Source organism: Babylonia areolata, chromosome 16 (assembly GCF_041734735.1).
Source record: "Babylonia areolata isolate BAREFJ2019XMU chromosome 16, ASM4173473v1, whole genome shotgun sequence".
Taxonomy (NCBI): Eukaryota; Metazoa; Mollusca; class Gastropoda; order Neogastropoda; family Buccinidae; genus Babylonia; species Babylonia areolata.
In genome coordinates, this window is record NC_134891.1 from 1,373,581 (window position 1) to 1,390,978 (window position 17,398).

A 17,398-nucleotide genomic window follows, 5' to 3' on the forward strand; every position below is an offset into this window, starting at 1 on the left:
GGACAGAGCCAGCAAGGAGTAAACACCTGGGCTGTCGGCATAGAAACCCAGACCATCGGCGTTCACCACGTGTCCAATGGGCTGCAGCCAGGCCTTGTAGGAAGACGACCCATTCCTGGAGGGTCCAGACATCTCCGATATCTCACACCTCTCCCCCAGCCAGCCAGGTGAGCACGAAGAGCAACTGCTGTCCTCGCGGTGGATGGGGCAGTCACACTCCCCGGTCCCACGGTCACAGGTGCCGAACCCTGAGCAGGCATTGTCCGCTCCCCCTGGACACACCTGGTCACAGGCAGCTCCCCAGTAACCATGGTGACAGTGACACTCGCTGGGGCTGGACGTGGGTTTGACGCCAAAGTAACACGGAGTCCCACACAGACTTTGTACCACCGTCACAGCCGCAATCTGCAACATCCCATCCAATCACACATCAGGACAACATCCCATCCAATCACACATCAGGACAACATCCTATCCAATCACACATCAGGACAACATCCTATCCAATCACACATCAGACAACATCCTATCCAATCACACATCAGGACAACATCCTATCCAATCACACATCAGGACAACATCCCATCCAATCACACATCAGGACAACATCCTATCCAATCACACATCAGGACAACATCCCATCCAATCACACATCAGGACAACATCCTATCCAATCACACATCAGGACAACATCCTATCCAATCACATATCAGACAACATCCTATCCAATCACACATCAGGACAACATCCCATCCAATCACACATCAGGACAACATCCCATCCAATCACACATCAGGACAACATCCCATCCAATCACACATCAGGACAACATCCTATCCAATCACAAGTCAGTGGGGAGGGGACACCAATACTTAAGGACAATATCACAAACTACAGGTTTAAACAAGTACGGTACAGACACACCCAGAGACAAAACCTGTTCTCAGACTGCCTGTTTTATAAAGCCAAACAGTCAAGTTTCCTGCCCCAAAAATCTAACAGATATGTTAACTGTTCCCACTTCTATTTCAGACAGTGTTAACCTGCTACTGGTTTTTAGGAAAACCCCTCAATTTTGAACCTTTGCAGTTTTTTTCCCATCAAGGGCAGACTAAGCGTGTTGGGTTACACTGCTGATCAGGCATCTTCTTAGCAGTTTTGTAGTGTACACGGCAACTCCTTGAGAACCCTAACTGCAGTTTATATAGAGAAAATCCTGTTGTCTTGATTCACAGAAGGATCACAGCAAACCTACTGGATAAAAAGTGTGTTTTAATTTCTATACTGTGGCACACTGATTTGTGCAATGTTCCAAGTCAAGTATCGTTTATTTGTTTTTTCACTATTTGTGCTTTGTGTGGTTTTCAAACAGAGGTACGCATATTTTCAAAAGAATCATTAAATGTATGAATGTGTGTACCCTGCAGGCGTGTGTGCGTGCTGTGTGTGTGTGTGTACTCTATGTGCATGCATTTGTGTATGTTCTGTGTGCATGCATGTGTGTGTGCTCTGTGTGTGTGCTCTGTGTGTGTGCTCTGTGTGTGTACTGTGTGTGTGCTCTGTGTGTGTACTGTGTGTGTGCTCTGTGTGTGTACTGTGTGTGCACTGTGTGTGTACTCTATGTGCATGCATGCGTGTGTGCTCTGTGTGTGTACTGTGTGTGTGCTCTGTGTGTGCACTGTGTGTGTACTCTATGTGCATGCATGCGTGTGTGCTCTGTGTGTGTACTGTGTGTGTGTACTGTGTGTGTACACTGTGTGTGCACTCTGTGTGCATGCATGCCTGTGTGTACCGTGCGCGTGCATGCAGCAGACACCCCCCCACCCTGACTGTGAAGGGAAGCAGCCGGAGTGATGACCTCACCTGAGGCTGGTCGGTGCACAGGGACTGTGCGGGCCACCGGAGGAGTCCCAACACCTGCTGGCAGTAGGTGGAGTAGCCAACGATGGACTCCTGCGTGGAGGACAGCTGTCCTGTCTGGTGCAGAGCAGAGTAACACAGGAACAGGTACTGCGTCTGCACCGTCTGGCTGGCGTTCACACACTCTCTGGGGGGGAAGAAAACAATTTTGGGTGGAAAGGGGAAGTTGAAGGATGGTCTTTTATTCCAGGCTTTGTCGTTTCAAGTCTAGAAAACAACAGGTCTGATGGTTTGTTCTGCTGTTTCAAGTCTAGAAAACAACAGGTCTGATGGTTTGTTCTGCTGTTTCAAGTCGACAAAACAACAGGTCTGATGGTTTGTTCTGTTGTTTCAAGTCTACAAAACAACACATTTGATGGTTTGTTTGGTCTGTGGCACTGTTCTCAAACCTGTTTCACAGATGTGCACACACAAAGACACATCCATGTACCTATAACACAGACACGTATACACACTTACTACACACACACAGATGTGTGCCTTCACACACATGCACACCTATTACACACATATTTGTGCACACACACAAATGCATACCTTTTACACAAACAGATGTGCACACACACACACCAATAACACACATGCACAACCATTACACACAAATGTGCACACACACACATAAACAAACACACACATGCACACATCTATTACATACAGATACATTTTCATACACACCCACACACACGCATACCTATTACACACCCAAATGTGCACACACAAATACATCTTTTAAATACACATGTGCACATACACACACACACACACACACACACACACACACACACATAGCACACCTGTGACACTCACCTTCCAAACTGACTGTTGGTGAAGATATCCTGACAGATGAGGTAACACACCTACACACACACACACACACACACACACACACACACGGCACACCTGTGACACTCACCTTCCAAACTGACTGTTGGCGAAGATATCCTGACAGATGAGGTAACACACCTACACACACACACACACACACACACACACACACATATCTACACACACACATACACACACACACACACACACACGGCACACCTGTGACACTCACCTTCCAAACTGACTGTTGGCGAAGATATCCTGACAGGTGAGGTAACACACCTACACACACACACACACACACACACACACACACACACACATATCTACACACACACACACACACACACACACACACGGCACACCTGTGACACTCACCTTCCAAACTGACTGTTGACGAAGATGTCCTGACAGATGAGGTACTGGGTGGAGGAGATCCCCCCCACTGCCTGACGCTTCCTGCGGGTGGATGCCGAGTCCGGCAGCAGTACGGTGGGGGTCTGGGAGTTGGGGGTGAAGGGGATGGGAGCGTTCGAGAACACAAGGCGAGCTGCACTGAACGGTGGTGACGGCAGACGGAGGTTGTGACCCCTGACTACGTCCCTGACCACGCCGTTAGAGCCTGTGAAGGGAGAGGGAGCTTGTATCATTGTGTGTGTTTGGGTGTGTGTGTGGGGGGGGCGAGGGGGGTGGAGGGAGGGTGGATGGGTGGTGGTGGTGGTAGTGTGTGTGTGTGTGTGCATTGTGTGTGTGGATGTGGGGTGTGGGTTTGGGTTTGCATGGTTGTGTACACATATAACTTGCACCCTCGCTGGGACAACAAAAGGACTTGAGCTTCAATGATGCCCTGTTTGTATTTTTTCCCCCCACGGATCCAGTGTTAGATACACCACCACCTTTTAGCCATGATACGAGTTTTGGTTTCATCACCTGCTGTAAGTACGGGACAGTCTACTCTCTCACCTGACTGTGAGGACTGCAGCTGGTCAAACTTCCACAGGTAGGCCAGGTCTGCCTCATCGCCCGCATAGCTCCTGTTCCAGTGCAGAGTCACCTCTGTGCTGTCCATGGACCTGCACAGGTCATTACGCAACCATGACAACCGTCACCGCCCCTGATGGTAGGTACTCTGACACCTGTGTGTTTCCATGACAACGGTCACCCCTCCTAATGGTAAACATACACCCTGTGTGTTTCCATGACAACGGTGGTCACCCCTCCTAATGGTAAACATACACCCTGTGTGTTTCCATGACAACGGTCACCCCTCCTAATGGTAAACATACACCTTGTGTGTTTCCATGACAACGGTCACCCCTCCTAATGGTAAACATACACCTTGTGTGTTTCCATGACAACAGTCACCCCTCCTAATGGTAAACATACACCTTGTGTGTTTCCATGACAATGGTCACCCCTCCTAATGGTAAACATACACCTTGTGTGTTTCCATGACAACAGTCACCGCCCCTAATGGTACACTCATTCCAGCAGTGTTTCCATGACAACAGTCACCGCCCCTAATGGTACACTCATTCCAGCAGTGTTTCCATGACAACGGTCACTGTCCCTAATGGTACACTCATTCCAGCAGTGTTTCCATGACAACGGTCACCGCCCCTAATGGTACACTCGTTCCAGCAGTGTTTCCATGACAACGGTCACCGCCCCTAATGGTACACTCGTTCCAGCAGTGTTTCCATGACAATGGTCACCGCCCCTAATGGTACACTCGTTCCAGCAGTGTTTCCATGACAATGGTCACCGCCCCTAATGGTACACTCGTTCCAGCAGTGTTTCCATGACAACGGTCACCGCCCCTAATGGTACACTCGTTCCAGCAGTGTTTCCATGACAACGGTCACCGCCCCTAATGGTACACTCATTCCAGCAGTGTTTCCATGACAATGGTCACCGCCCCTAATGGTACACTCGTTCCAGCAGTGTTTCCATGACAATGGTCACCGCCCCTAATGGTACACTCGTTCCAGCAGTGTTTCCATGACAACGGTCACCGCCCCTAATGGTACACTCGTTCCAGCAGTGTTTCCATGACAACGGTCACCGCCCCAAATGATACACATACACCCCGTGTCACAGTTGAGGTTTGGTTCAGGACACCAAGGGTCATGTGACCAGCTCACCACAGGCCATGGGCCATTTTCAAATTTAAGGGGTCAGGAAAAAACAACCCCTTATTCCTACCCCACTGGCCCATTCACACACACACACGCTACTGCCCCCCCCCCCCCCAACCAACCAACCAACCATTCACCTACCTGTTCCAGATACGCAGGTCATCCATGTAGCCGGTGAAACCTTTCTTTGGTTGCTCCCCGTCGTTGTCCTGGGTGGGGACCCATTTCCCCAGGGACAGCTGTCCGCCGCCTCTCAGCATCACACGGCGCAGGTGAAACGTTCGTCTCTTGGTTTCTGCCTGGTTGACCTGAGGAACAGACACAACGCTGGTCTCAGTGTTCTCACCTCCTGGCCCGCCCTGCAGTGTCACACAATGGCTGAAAACGTCGCTGACAAACACACAATGCCACAACACGGGATCATGTTCAACCTGAATAAATAAAAAAATATATAAAAAAACCCTGTAAAACCACAAAGGAAAGGTAACTGTATGACAAGAGCCTCTCCCCCCAGCACTGAAACATTTCTGGAAATGCTCTATTAATAGTGTAACCAGTCAATAAATTTGCATGCTTCTGAATTGTGTTGTTTAACTGCTGCTGGCATAAAAACCAAGAATGACACACATACATACACACACACAAAACAACAAATGTATACACAAATGCACAAACACACACACTCACAAACTGAGATGCACACACAAACCTACATACACACACACACACACACCCACACCCACTCACACACACACCCACCCACACACACACACACACACCCCTTCACCAACCAAAACCAGCTCTCACCAGATACACGTCCAACTGCCTCGTCTTCCAGTCAAAGGTCAAGGTCAGCATGTACCAGGTATCATTGGTGACTTTCCATCCGGTATCCTTTCGAGCGACAAACAGAGTCTTGTGAAGTCGCACAGTGAAGGGGCGATTTGTGGCGTAGGATAGCATCACACCTCGGCACAACTTGTCCGTGTCGGAGGAACACGTTTTGAACAGGAACTGAAGGGTCTCTAGCCTCTCTGCAACCACACCATTGGTCACACACACAACTGTATTATACAAAGGAAGAAGAAATACATTATTATCATTACTGTTGCTTATTGTCCAGCCGACTGCACTGGGCCATATCAGGACTGCCCAACTACTCAAATGTCCAACCGCATTAACACAAAACTGTCACGTACACAAAAAAACCCCAGTAAGACAAACCTACAACACACAGTTCATGACACATTATTTGAACTGTTTAGCTCCGTTGGGCAGATAAGATTAGGCCGTACTGAGGATGCCAGACGACTATTCCACTTAATCTATCATACCCAGATTACAAAAAATCATTAAAAAATGGAAATAACAATACTTCAAAGCCAAACAAAAAATACAGAAAATTCTTTGTAAAACACACAGTTCCCACAGACCCTGAAAACAATGACTGACACCTGACAACGACTGACACCTGACAACAACTGACACCCAACAACACCTGACAACACGTGACAACAACTGACACCCGACAACACCTGTCACCTGACAACACCTGTCACCTGGCCACACCTGACAACAACTGACACATGACAACACCTGTCACCTGACCACACCTGACAACAACTGACACATGACAACACCTGTCACCTGACAACAACTGACAACTAAACACCTGACAACACCTGACACCTGACAACAACTGACACCAGACAACACCTGACAACACTGACATCTGACAACACCTGACAGATACCTGGAAAACAGCTACAGAGAGCGACTGAAATGTTCACAGATACCTGGAAAACAGCTACAGAGAGGGACTGAAATGTTCACAGATACCTGGAAAACAGCTACAGAGAGCGACTGAAATGTTCACAGATACCTGGAAAACAGCTACAGAGAGCGACTGAAATGTTCACAGATACCTGGAAAACAGCTACAGAGAGGGACTGAAATGTTCACAGATACCTGGAAAACAGCTACAGAGAGGGACTGAAATGTTCACAGATACGTGGAAAACAGCTACAGACAGATACCTGGAAAACAGCTACAGAGAGGGACTGAAATGTTCACAGATACCTGGAAAACAGCTACAGAGAGACTGAAATGTTCACAGATACGTGGAAAACAGCTACAGAGAGGGACTGAAATGTTCACAGATACCTGGAAAACAGCTACAGAGAGCGACTGAAATGTTCACAGATACCTGGAAAACAGCTACAGAGAGCGACTGAAATGTTCACAGATACCTGGAAAACAGCTACAGAGAGGGACTGAAATGTTCACAGATAACTGGAAAACAGCTACAGAGAGCGACTGAAATGTTCAGATACCTGGAAAACAGCTACAGAGAGAGACTGAAATGTTCACAGATAACTGGAAAACAGCTACAGAGAGCGACTGAAATGTTCACAGATACCTGGAAAACAGCTACAGAGAGCGACTGAAATGTTCAGATACCTGGAAAACAGCTACAGAGAGCGACTGAAATGTTCACAGATACCTGGAAAACAGCTACAGAGAGACTGTAATGTTCACAGATACCTGGAAAACAGCTACAGAGAGACTGAAATGTTCACAGATACCTGGAAAACAGCTACAGAGAGGGACTGTAATGTTCACAGATACCTGGAAAACAGCTACAGAGAGACTGAAATGTTCACAGGTACCTGGAAAACAGCTACAGACAGCGACTGAAATGTTCACAGGTACCTGGAAAACAGCTACAGAGAGCGACTGAAATGTTCAGATACCTGGAAAACAGTTACAGAGAGCGACTGAAATGTTCACAGATACCTGGAAAACAGTTACAGAGAGCGACTGAAATGTTCACAGATACCTGGAAAACAGTTACAGAGAGACTGTAATGTTCACAGATACCTGGAAAACAGCTACAGAGAGCGACTGAAATGTTCACAGATACCTGGAAAACAGCTACAGAGAGCGACTGAAATGTTCACAGATACCTGGAAAACAGCTACAGAGAGTGACTGTAATGTTCACAGATACCTGGAAAACAGCTACAGAGAGTGACTGTAATGTTCACAGATACCTGGAAAACAGCTACAGAGAGCGACTGAAATGTTCACAGATACCTGGAAAACAGCTACAGACAGATACCTTGAATGTAGGCAACAGAGCAACTGAAAAGAAAAGTTCACCAGTGCCTGGAACACATTTTTCTGGTAACAGCATGGGGAAACACACACACACACACACACACACACACACACACACTCTCTCTCTCTCTCTCAATGCCAACACAAAGTGAAAACAAAAACAAAAAAACAACCAAAGAAGCATAAATCACTATCTCACCGATGTGGTCCAGTTTATCGGTGATGGCGGAGGAATCATGGAAGTGCATCATCCTGCCGGGACCCGTGCCTTCCTTCAGCACCGTCCCAGTCAGGTCACTGTCCTCCGGCACCCTCATCTCATTCACCTTCCTCCTCACACTCCTCCGCCCGTCATGCTGGTCAAGGGTCAGAGGGGGCGGGGCCGACGGGGGGGCGGGGCCAGCCGACAGCTGGCAGGGGAGGGGTGGGGGGGAGGCGGGACACGACGTACACCTCCCGCACAGGCCGCCAATCCCCTGACTGCAGCACACCTGTCATAATCACACCACCGGTCTGTGAAGAACTGTCATCATCACATGTCAATCACACCACTGGTCTGTGAAGAACTGTCATCATCACATGTCAGTCACACCACAGGTCTGTGAAGAACTGTCATCATCACATGTCAATCACACCAGAGGTCTGTGAAGAACTGTCATCACATGTCAGTCACACCACAGGTCTGTGAAGAACTGTCATCATCACATGTCAATCACACCACTGGTCTGTGAAGAACTGTCATCATCACATGTCAATCACACCTGAGGTCTGTGAAGAACTGTCATCATCACATGTCAATCACACCACTGGTCTGTGAAGAACTGTCATCATCACATGTCAGTCACACCACTGGTCTGTGAAGAACTGTCATCATCACATGCCCATCACACCACCCGTCTGTGAAGAACTGTCATCATCACATGTCAATCACACCAGAGGTCTGTGAAGAACTGTCATCATCACATGTCAATCACACCACTGGTCTGTGAAGAACTGTCATCATCACATGTCAATCACACCAGAGGTCTGTGAAGAACTGTCATCATCACATGTCAATCACACCTGAGGTCTGTGAAGAACTGTCATCATCACATGTCAATCACACCACTGGTCTGTGAAGAACTGTCATCATCACATGTCATCACACGCCAACATCAAGCATGGCAGTTTTGGTCAAGGTATGAAAATATCGTATTATTATTCTTAGTTATACAACGTATGGCGCTTATACGTTTGAATGCTTACACACACACACACTCATGCATGCACATCTGCAATGTTAACACATACACACACGCACATATACACACGCTCCCACACCTTCACACGAAGACTGTGGTTGCAGCACACAGCGACCTACTTGTGTGGATATCTGCAGGGTGACGGAGAGGAACTCCATGACGCCGACGCTGAGGGTCAGATTGAGCTGTGGGACAGTGATGGTGTAGGTGAAGGGGTTGGGCTGCTGAACGGTCAGGTCACAGCCCGACACGCTCACCGACTGCAACTGGCTCCTGTCCTTCACCTCCCCGTTGACCTTGACACTGGCCGAAAAGGAGTCAGAGGTCGTGACACTCACCACCTGATCGTGCAGACTGACCGTCACGCTTTGGATGCAAGGTTTTCCGTTTCTGGGACTGAGGCACTGCACCTGTCCCACCTGTGTGAACAACAAAATAAAAAGGTGCTCAGTGTGATCAGTTTATCACAACAACAACAAAAGGGTGCTCAGTGTGATCCACTGTTCAAACCTCTCACCTGGACAGACACTGTCACACACACTGTCCAAACCTCTCACCTGGACAGACACTGTCACACACACTGTCCAAACCTCTCACCTGGACAGACACTGTCACAGACACTGTTCAAACCTCTCACCTGGACAGACACTGTCACACTGTCCAAACCACTCACCTGGACAGACACTGTCAGACACTGTCCAAACCTCTCACCTGGACAGACACTGTCACACTGTTCAAACCTCTCACCTGGACAGACACTGTCACCCTGTCCAAACCTCTCACCTGGACAGACACTGTCACACACACTGTCCAAACCTCTCACCTGGACAGACACTGTCACCCTGTCCAAACCTCTCACCTGGACAGACACTGTCACACTGTCCAAACCTCTCACCTGGACAGACACTGTCACACACACTGTCCAAACCTCTCACCTGGACAGACACTGTCACCCTGTCCAAACCTCTCACCTGGACAGACACTGTCACACTGTCCAAACCTCTCACCTGGACAGACACTGTCACACACACTGTCCAAACCTCTCACCTGGACAGACACTGTCACACTGTCCAAACCTCTCACCTGGACAGACACTGTCACACACACTGTCCAAACCTCTCACCTGGACAGACACTGTCACACTGTTCAAACTTCTCACCTGGACAGACAGACACTGTCACACTGTCCAAACCTCTCACCTGGACAGACTGTCACACTGTCCAAACCTCTCACCTGGACAGACACTGTCTTGGACACTGTCCAAACCTCTCACCTGGACAGACAGACACTGTCATGGACACTGTTCAAACCTCTCACCTGGACACTGAACTGATCCAGCATGACCAGAAAGTAGGACCCCAGCTCCTGCAGGCTGGTGGACTGTGCTGTGAAGAGAACCAGGAAGCCTCCGGACTGCAGCAGACACCTGGAGAGCTGGGTGGAGGGCTGGGGGGGTCGGTCAGGCTCCGTCACACTGCAGTCCTGCCCCGTGAAGCCGGCTGTGCAGCTGCTGCAGTGGTCGTCACCCTGCCACTCCACCTTGCAGGCACACCTGCACAGGGAACCAGGTGGCAGGTGACCGCTTCAATGTCTCTGCTTTTGGTCGTTGTTTGACTGACATGCTACCTGCCGTGCGATCAAGGCACTGTTGATCTTTTTTATTTCTTTTTTTTCATATATCTGTTTTATTCTGTTTATCATTTTTGTTTATTTACTTATTTTGAGGCACTATTGATCTTATTTCTCTGTTTTACTCTACTTATCAATTTCGTTCATTTCGTCATTTATTTCGCTACTTTATTTTATTTATTTATCTATTCATTTATTTTTTTTAAAATTTTTTTTAAATCTATTTTATCTTAAAAAAACAACAACATTTCTTTATTTCATCTTATTTTCTCTCAAGGCCTGACTAAGCATGTTGGGTTACGATGCCGGGCAGGCATCCGCTTAGCAGATGTGGTGTAGTGAATATGGATTTGTCCAAACATAGCAACACGTCCTCGAGTAGCTGAACAGAACATATATACAGACAGACACAGAGAGAGAGAGAGAAAGACAGAGAGAGAGAGAGAGCAGACCACGTTATCAACTGACAGTGAAGTGCAGAATTCTTTTCATGGGTACATCAGTTACAAACACTATTCCTGGGTATACCAGTAAGTGTGGAATACATTTCTTGGGAGTGGAGAGGAACAGCTTTCTTGTTAAAGAAAATTATCTGGACTGAGTACATGTCAGCATCTTATTTGTCTATTGTCCATTCACGACAAGGCGATTCATTATTTCAACACGTGCACACACACACACACACACACAAACACACACAGAGATTTAATTAACTTTTGACCCCTGTTGGGGCATAGAGGATTTCAGAAAACTGCACAATCAGAAACAAAACTAGGATTATCATAACGTTTGCATCAGTTCAGGTAAAATGAGGGTTAACTTTCCTTCTTCAGCATGAACGTACCCTAAGCAACATTGCACGTCATAATGAATTTACTAAGTCTTAGGAGAACTCATTTACTTGCAGATAATAAAGCACAAGATGAAAACACAGACCTTGGACATACCTATTCATTGGGTAAAATTTGTTTGTGAACATCACAAAAGTTTGGACACTCGAGAGTAAAATGAAATTCATCGCCAACATTATTCATGTCCCATTTTTGACAGACGTGGTGTGGAGAGTGGGTGAGGGGGTGGATATGGAAGATGGGGGGTGACAGAGTGAGACAAAAAACAAAGGAAGCTAACGGTGAAGTGGCTTGCTCTCCACCCTGGTTTCAGTCATTATGAGACTGGCATGCTACCTGCTGCTTTATCCAGGCACTGTTCATCTTTTTTTTCTGTTTTTATTTCATTCATCAATTTTGTTTGTCTACTTATTTCACTAATTTATCTTATTTATTCATTTAACATATTCATTTTTATATCTACTTTATTTTTTAAAAAAATCTTTATTTCATTTTTTAGTTTATTTTTTGTTTTTGTTTTTTTTAATTTCTCAAGGCCTGACTAAGCGCGTTGGGTTACGCTGCTGGTCAGGCATCTGCTTAGCAGATGTGACGTTGCGTGTATGGACTTGTCAGAATGCAGTGACGCCTCCTTGAGTAAACGAATATAACTGTCTGCTTTCATCTTTTACAGGATTTCTTCCTTTGGTTTACAGGATTCCCTCCCTTGGTTTAGAGGATATCTTCCCTTGGTTTACAGGATTTCTTCCCTTGGTTTACAGGACTCCCTCCCTTGGTTTAGCGGTCTGTCCACACCAGTGTGACCGTGACGACGACACGCACACTCACCGTCCTGTCTCCTGGTCGCAGTCCCCGTTGCCGTGACAAGGGGGCTTCCCTGCGTCATGTGAGCAGTGCTGGTCGCACGCCTCCCCCCAGAACCCGGCCTGGCACTCACAGCTCTCAGTGTCCACGTCAAACTGCCCAAAGACGCAGCGCTGCTCACACTGCTCTCCCACGTAGACAGGGAAGTGGCGTGACGGGAACTGGTTACACAGAGCCTGACCCGGCCATGAACCCTCTCCCAGCAACTCTTCGCACGCAGAGGTGAAGGTCAGCACTGCGCCCATGGACCAATCCACTGCCTGCCCGGCGACCACGTCCTGAACGCAGACTGAAGTGAAGAAACTGACGGCGGTGGTGAGGCTGCTGCAAGGACCCTGAACAGCCTGTTGCCCAAACAGGGCCGCACACTCCCCCACAGCACTCTGGTAGACCGATGATGTCACCGACGTGAACACGGCAACATCAACCTCCACGGCTATGTCGACACGCACCCAGGTTGCAGCAAACAGCGACAGGCGATGGGCATGGACGATGTCGGTGACGACGTTGCCGGCACCAGTGTTGAGAAGCCAGCCAATCACAAGCCCCGGTGGGGGGGTCAGACGGAAGTGCTGCCATGTGCTCAGGATTTCTTCTGGGGTCAGCGGAATGCTCCATACTGTCACTTGATGCACACGGCAATACAACGGGGTTGTCTGCAGACACAATAGAGAATGCTTTATTGTCGCATCAAAAGAAACTCATGTGTGGTGTACGGCACACAAACAATGCACAGAAATCACAGTCATTCAATATGAATACATAAAAGATATACACAGTGTCTATCAGCCAGGACCTCAACAGACATGTCCAAGCCATCATACCATATCGCTGTTCTGCGCAGTATTCACACTGTCAGACGACTGATATCATTTAATACTGTCAATACAGGCCTTATACAGGAAACTCAAATCCATTGAGGACAACAAATCAAGCAAACAATAAAAGCCATAAAAGGATTCATCATCCTAATTTCTCCATCATTTCCATCCATACTTTGGCATGACTGAGCACTACATCAGTCATTGTAGCAAAGTGGTCAGTCTCACATTCTGACACTGGCAGGATATGGGTTTGAACCCAATGATGGGGGCAATAGCCGAGTGGTTAAAGCATTGGACTTTCAATCTGAGGGTCCCGGGTTTGAATCTCGGTAACGGCACCTGGTGGGTAAAGGGTGGAGGTTTTTCCAGTCTCTCAGGTCAACATATGTGCAGACCTGCCAGTGCCTGAACCCCCTTCCTGTGTGTACGCACAGAGAAGATCAAATACCCATGTTAAAGTTCCAGTAATCCATGTCAGCATTCAGTGGGTTATGGAAACAAGAACATACACAGCATGCACACACCCCGAAAATGGAGTATGGCTGCCTACATGGCTGGGTAACTAAACAAAACCATCATACACGTAAAATGTGACACGTCTGTCAAAGTGTGTATGTATGTGTGCCTGACATCTGACAGAATGACACACGAAAAGACTGATGAGCGCCCAGTGGCAGCCGTCAGTCAGCTTTACAAAGGAAGGCAGCCTGTTGTGCAAATGACCCGGAGCTGATAAAGCCCTCAGAGCTTGGTCTCTGACCGAAGATAGACGCTATGTAAGTATTGATATCAAATCAAACTGTGAGACTTTTTGGTGGTCAGCACCTCCCTGGAGCTGAGAATGTTGTGGGCTGAAATGAGAAAGCTGCAGCCTCACGACTGAGAGCCATCCACTTCATCGATGCATCTTTAAGAGTGTAGCTAAAATTATGTAACCCGATACTGCGGTTTCTGTATTTCTCAGGCTGACACCAGATGTCAGAGCACAGCCTGGATGTCATGTTCTAAATGAAACTGGACTACACTCACACGCACACACATATATATAGCGCACATACCGATAGCACATCTACAAAAAACAAGGATGCACATGAATACTTTAAACATGCACACATACATGCATGCCCAGGTGCTCACACACACACACACACACACACACAAACATACATACACGCACACACACACATACACAACAAACATACAAACACACACACACACACAACAAACATACAAACACACACACACACACAGACACACACACAACAAACATACAAACACACACACACACAGACACACACACAACATACAAACACACACACATACACCAAACATACAAACACACACACACACACACACACACACACATACAGACACACACACGGACTCGAACCCCCAAAGCCTCACCAGAGGTCTAGCCGAGGGCACCACAGGTATCTGCCAGGAAGCCACAGCCAGCGTCCCTCCCACCGGCCACACCCCGACCCCCACTCTCAGCACCTGGTACACCCGCTCCACCCGTGTGTCCCTGAGGTACTGGTAATGCAGCACCGCCACGCCAGTCTGCTGGTGGTACACCAAGGCCACCATGCTCCACACGTCCACCTGCACCCTCACCTGTGTGAGGATGACTGTCCCCGCGAAGTACACCGCCAGCTGACCCTCCTGGATCAGCAAGCCCAGAACGTGAGTCTCCGTGTACGTCCAGAGGACAGTCGATGTCAGGTTGGTTCGGGAGGAGATCTGCAGGCTGACTGCCAGGGTCAGGTGGTGGGAATGGAGGAAGGTGGCCGGCCAGGGTGCCGACACCAGGTGACCACCGCCCACAGACACCGCCACAGAGGTGGGCAGGGAGCCTGCAGGGGACACGACTGCGCCAGCAAACACGCTGCTGGCAAAACTCCTCTTCCACGTGGCCAGGTAGGTCTGGATCAGTGCTGACGACGTGCCGGGGTAGGTGTTCACAAAGCTGGCAATGCCTAAAGCCTTGAGGAGACATGTGACGTCGTCACTGTTGCAGGTGTTGGAGGACTCTGGTGAACACCTGCCGCACAGCCCGTCCACCTTGCTACACGATGATGACAAGGTCAGCTCAAGGTCAAGGTAGGCTTCCCTCAGGGCGATGGAAATCTGGAGGCCGGACGGGTGCTGCAGCTGGAGGTTGAGTCTGTCCAGAGCCAGCAGCTTGATGTTGGAGGGGAGGGAGAGGGAGGGGGACAGGCGCTGACTGGCCTTGTTCACCGTGATGTGGGAGGTGTTGAGAGCGTCGATCAGCAGGTAAGTGCCAGACACCTGCACTGCAGTTTGCACAATGCACGACCCAAACTTCCCGCATGGCTGGGAAAGGACGTCCACGGTCAGCGATTTCCTGGAGTCTTTGAAGAACTGGAAGACACCAGCCTGGCTGAAGGTGACCCCGGCCCCGTCCAGGGTCAGGAGGTGGCTGTTGGCGGTGATGGAGCAGAAGTGGGAACTGGAGGTGGTGGTCTGCACAGCAATGCCACAGTCTGACCCTGCCCAGCCCGGCCCACAGGTGGAGCAGTTTGTCCCCGTCCACCCTGTCCGACAGACACAGTGACCCGCCCACTGGTCGCACTCCCCATGACCGCTGCAGCTGTTGGTCACTCCTCCAGGACAGGTGGATTCACACCTGGACCCCCAGAACCCTGAGCGACAGTGACAGTGCCAGGAGGGAACCACTTCAGAGTCATCGGTCACTTCTTCCTCTGCCCTCACCGTGCCGAACAGACATTCCACGGAGCAGTCGGCCCCTCCAAACCTGGGGTAGGGGTCAAACAGAGAACACAGGTGCTGGCCAGGCCAGGTGGGCAGTGCCAGAGCGGACTGACACAGGTCGGACATGGACAGGGTGACGGTGAGGGAGGTGGAGGGGGTGCCCATGGCCGCCACATCACTCAGACACACAGCGAAGTAAAACTGCACCAGCATCTCATGGTGTCCGGCACAGCTGGACTTCAGCTCCTGGCTGTAGACAGCTGACTTGCACAGGGTCTCGGCAGCCTTCAGCAGCTCTGCATCGGTGAACACATGGGCTGAAGGGATCTGGGGGGGCAGGAACACCAGGTCAGACAATCGCCATGAAGCAGCAGATTTTGTCCAGTCATAAGTGTAGAAACTGAAGATGTACTTGTGGACACGATCCACACTGACAGTGCCCTGTCCTTCATTGAACGTCCAGTGAACGAAGACGCCCGACGAGGAAAACAGCTGCTGATGCTGCCAGGCGGCTGACACCTCTGCCTGGCTGACAGCACGATGCCACACCCTCACCTCATCCACCTCTCCCCTGAAGCTGGTGATCAGCGGAACATTCTCAAACCCTCCCCCTTCAACGTGGGACCAGCCCCCTAGAGTCATCACTCCATCGGCCTCAAAAGCAAAGTGGCTGGAGACATCAACATGCTGAACCAGAAGCTGGTTGTCTACGTTGTGGACGAAGATGTGGAACCTGTGTAGAGCAGCGGTGTAGACGATGACCAGTTCATTCCACATGCTAACCGTCAGACTGAGGCCTGTGTCGTGCAGGGTTCCGTTGATGACCACCTTGACAGAGCCGTCGTACATGACACTGAACAGCGAGAATCTCCCGTAGGACAAGAGCACTCCTGTGTCTGCATCAGGCTTCACCAGCACGGCCAGGGACAGGTCTTGTCCTGGGGGGAACACGTCTGGCAAGATCTGCGAGGACACTCCATCGCCAGCAAGCTGAAGAGCATGGACCGCTGGGGAAATGACGGATGTCTCACCATAGGAGCTGCTGATGAACAGAGGAGTGAACAGACTGTGTTGCTGGGACACTGCCCAGCCAGAGTAGTGCGGAGAGCTGGAGTGGGTCTGGTTGTAGCCACACAGCCCACAGGTGTCACTGTCGGCACACAGCGTGGAGTTGGCCGTCACTGTCAGCGTGATGCGCCGCTGAACGGTGCGGATTCTGATGTTGAGGCGCTGGAGGGAGTCGCTGACAGTGTA

General features: G+C 49.4%; 1 protein-coding gene across 1 annotated transcript in view; it reads right to left on the minus strand.

Moving 5' to 3' along the window:
• Positions 1-17,398, minus strand: part of LOC143291065 (uncharacterized) — a 265,716-nt gene that overhangs the window by 9,125 nt on the left and 239,193 nt on the right. Inside the window, 11 exon segments of the mRNA XM_076600654.1 lie at positions 1-405; positions 1,864-2,047; positions 3,124-3,367; positions 3,709-3,818; positions 5,025-5,191; positions 5,691-5,917; positions 8,202-8,493; positions 9,363-9,662; positions 10,561-10,795; positions 12,552-13,243; positions 14,816-17,398. Of these exon segments, the coding sequence (XP_076456769.1) occupies positions 1-405; positions 1,864-2,047; positions 3,124-3,367; positions 3,709-3,818; positions 5,025-5,191; positions 5,691-5,917; positions 8,202-8,493; positions 9,363-9,662; positions 10,561-10,795; positions 12,552-13,243; positions 14,816-17,398 (5,439 nt within the window).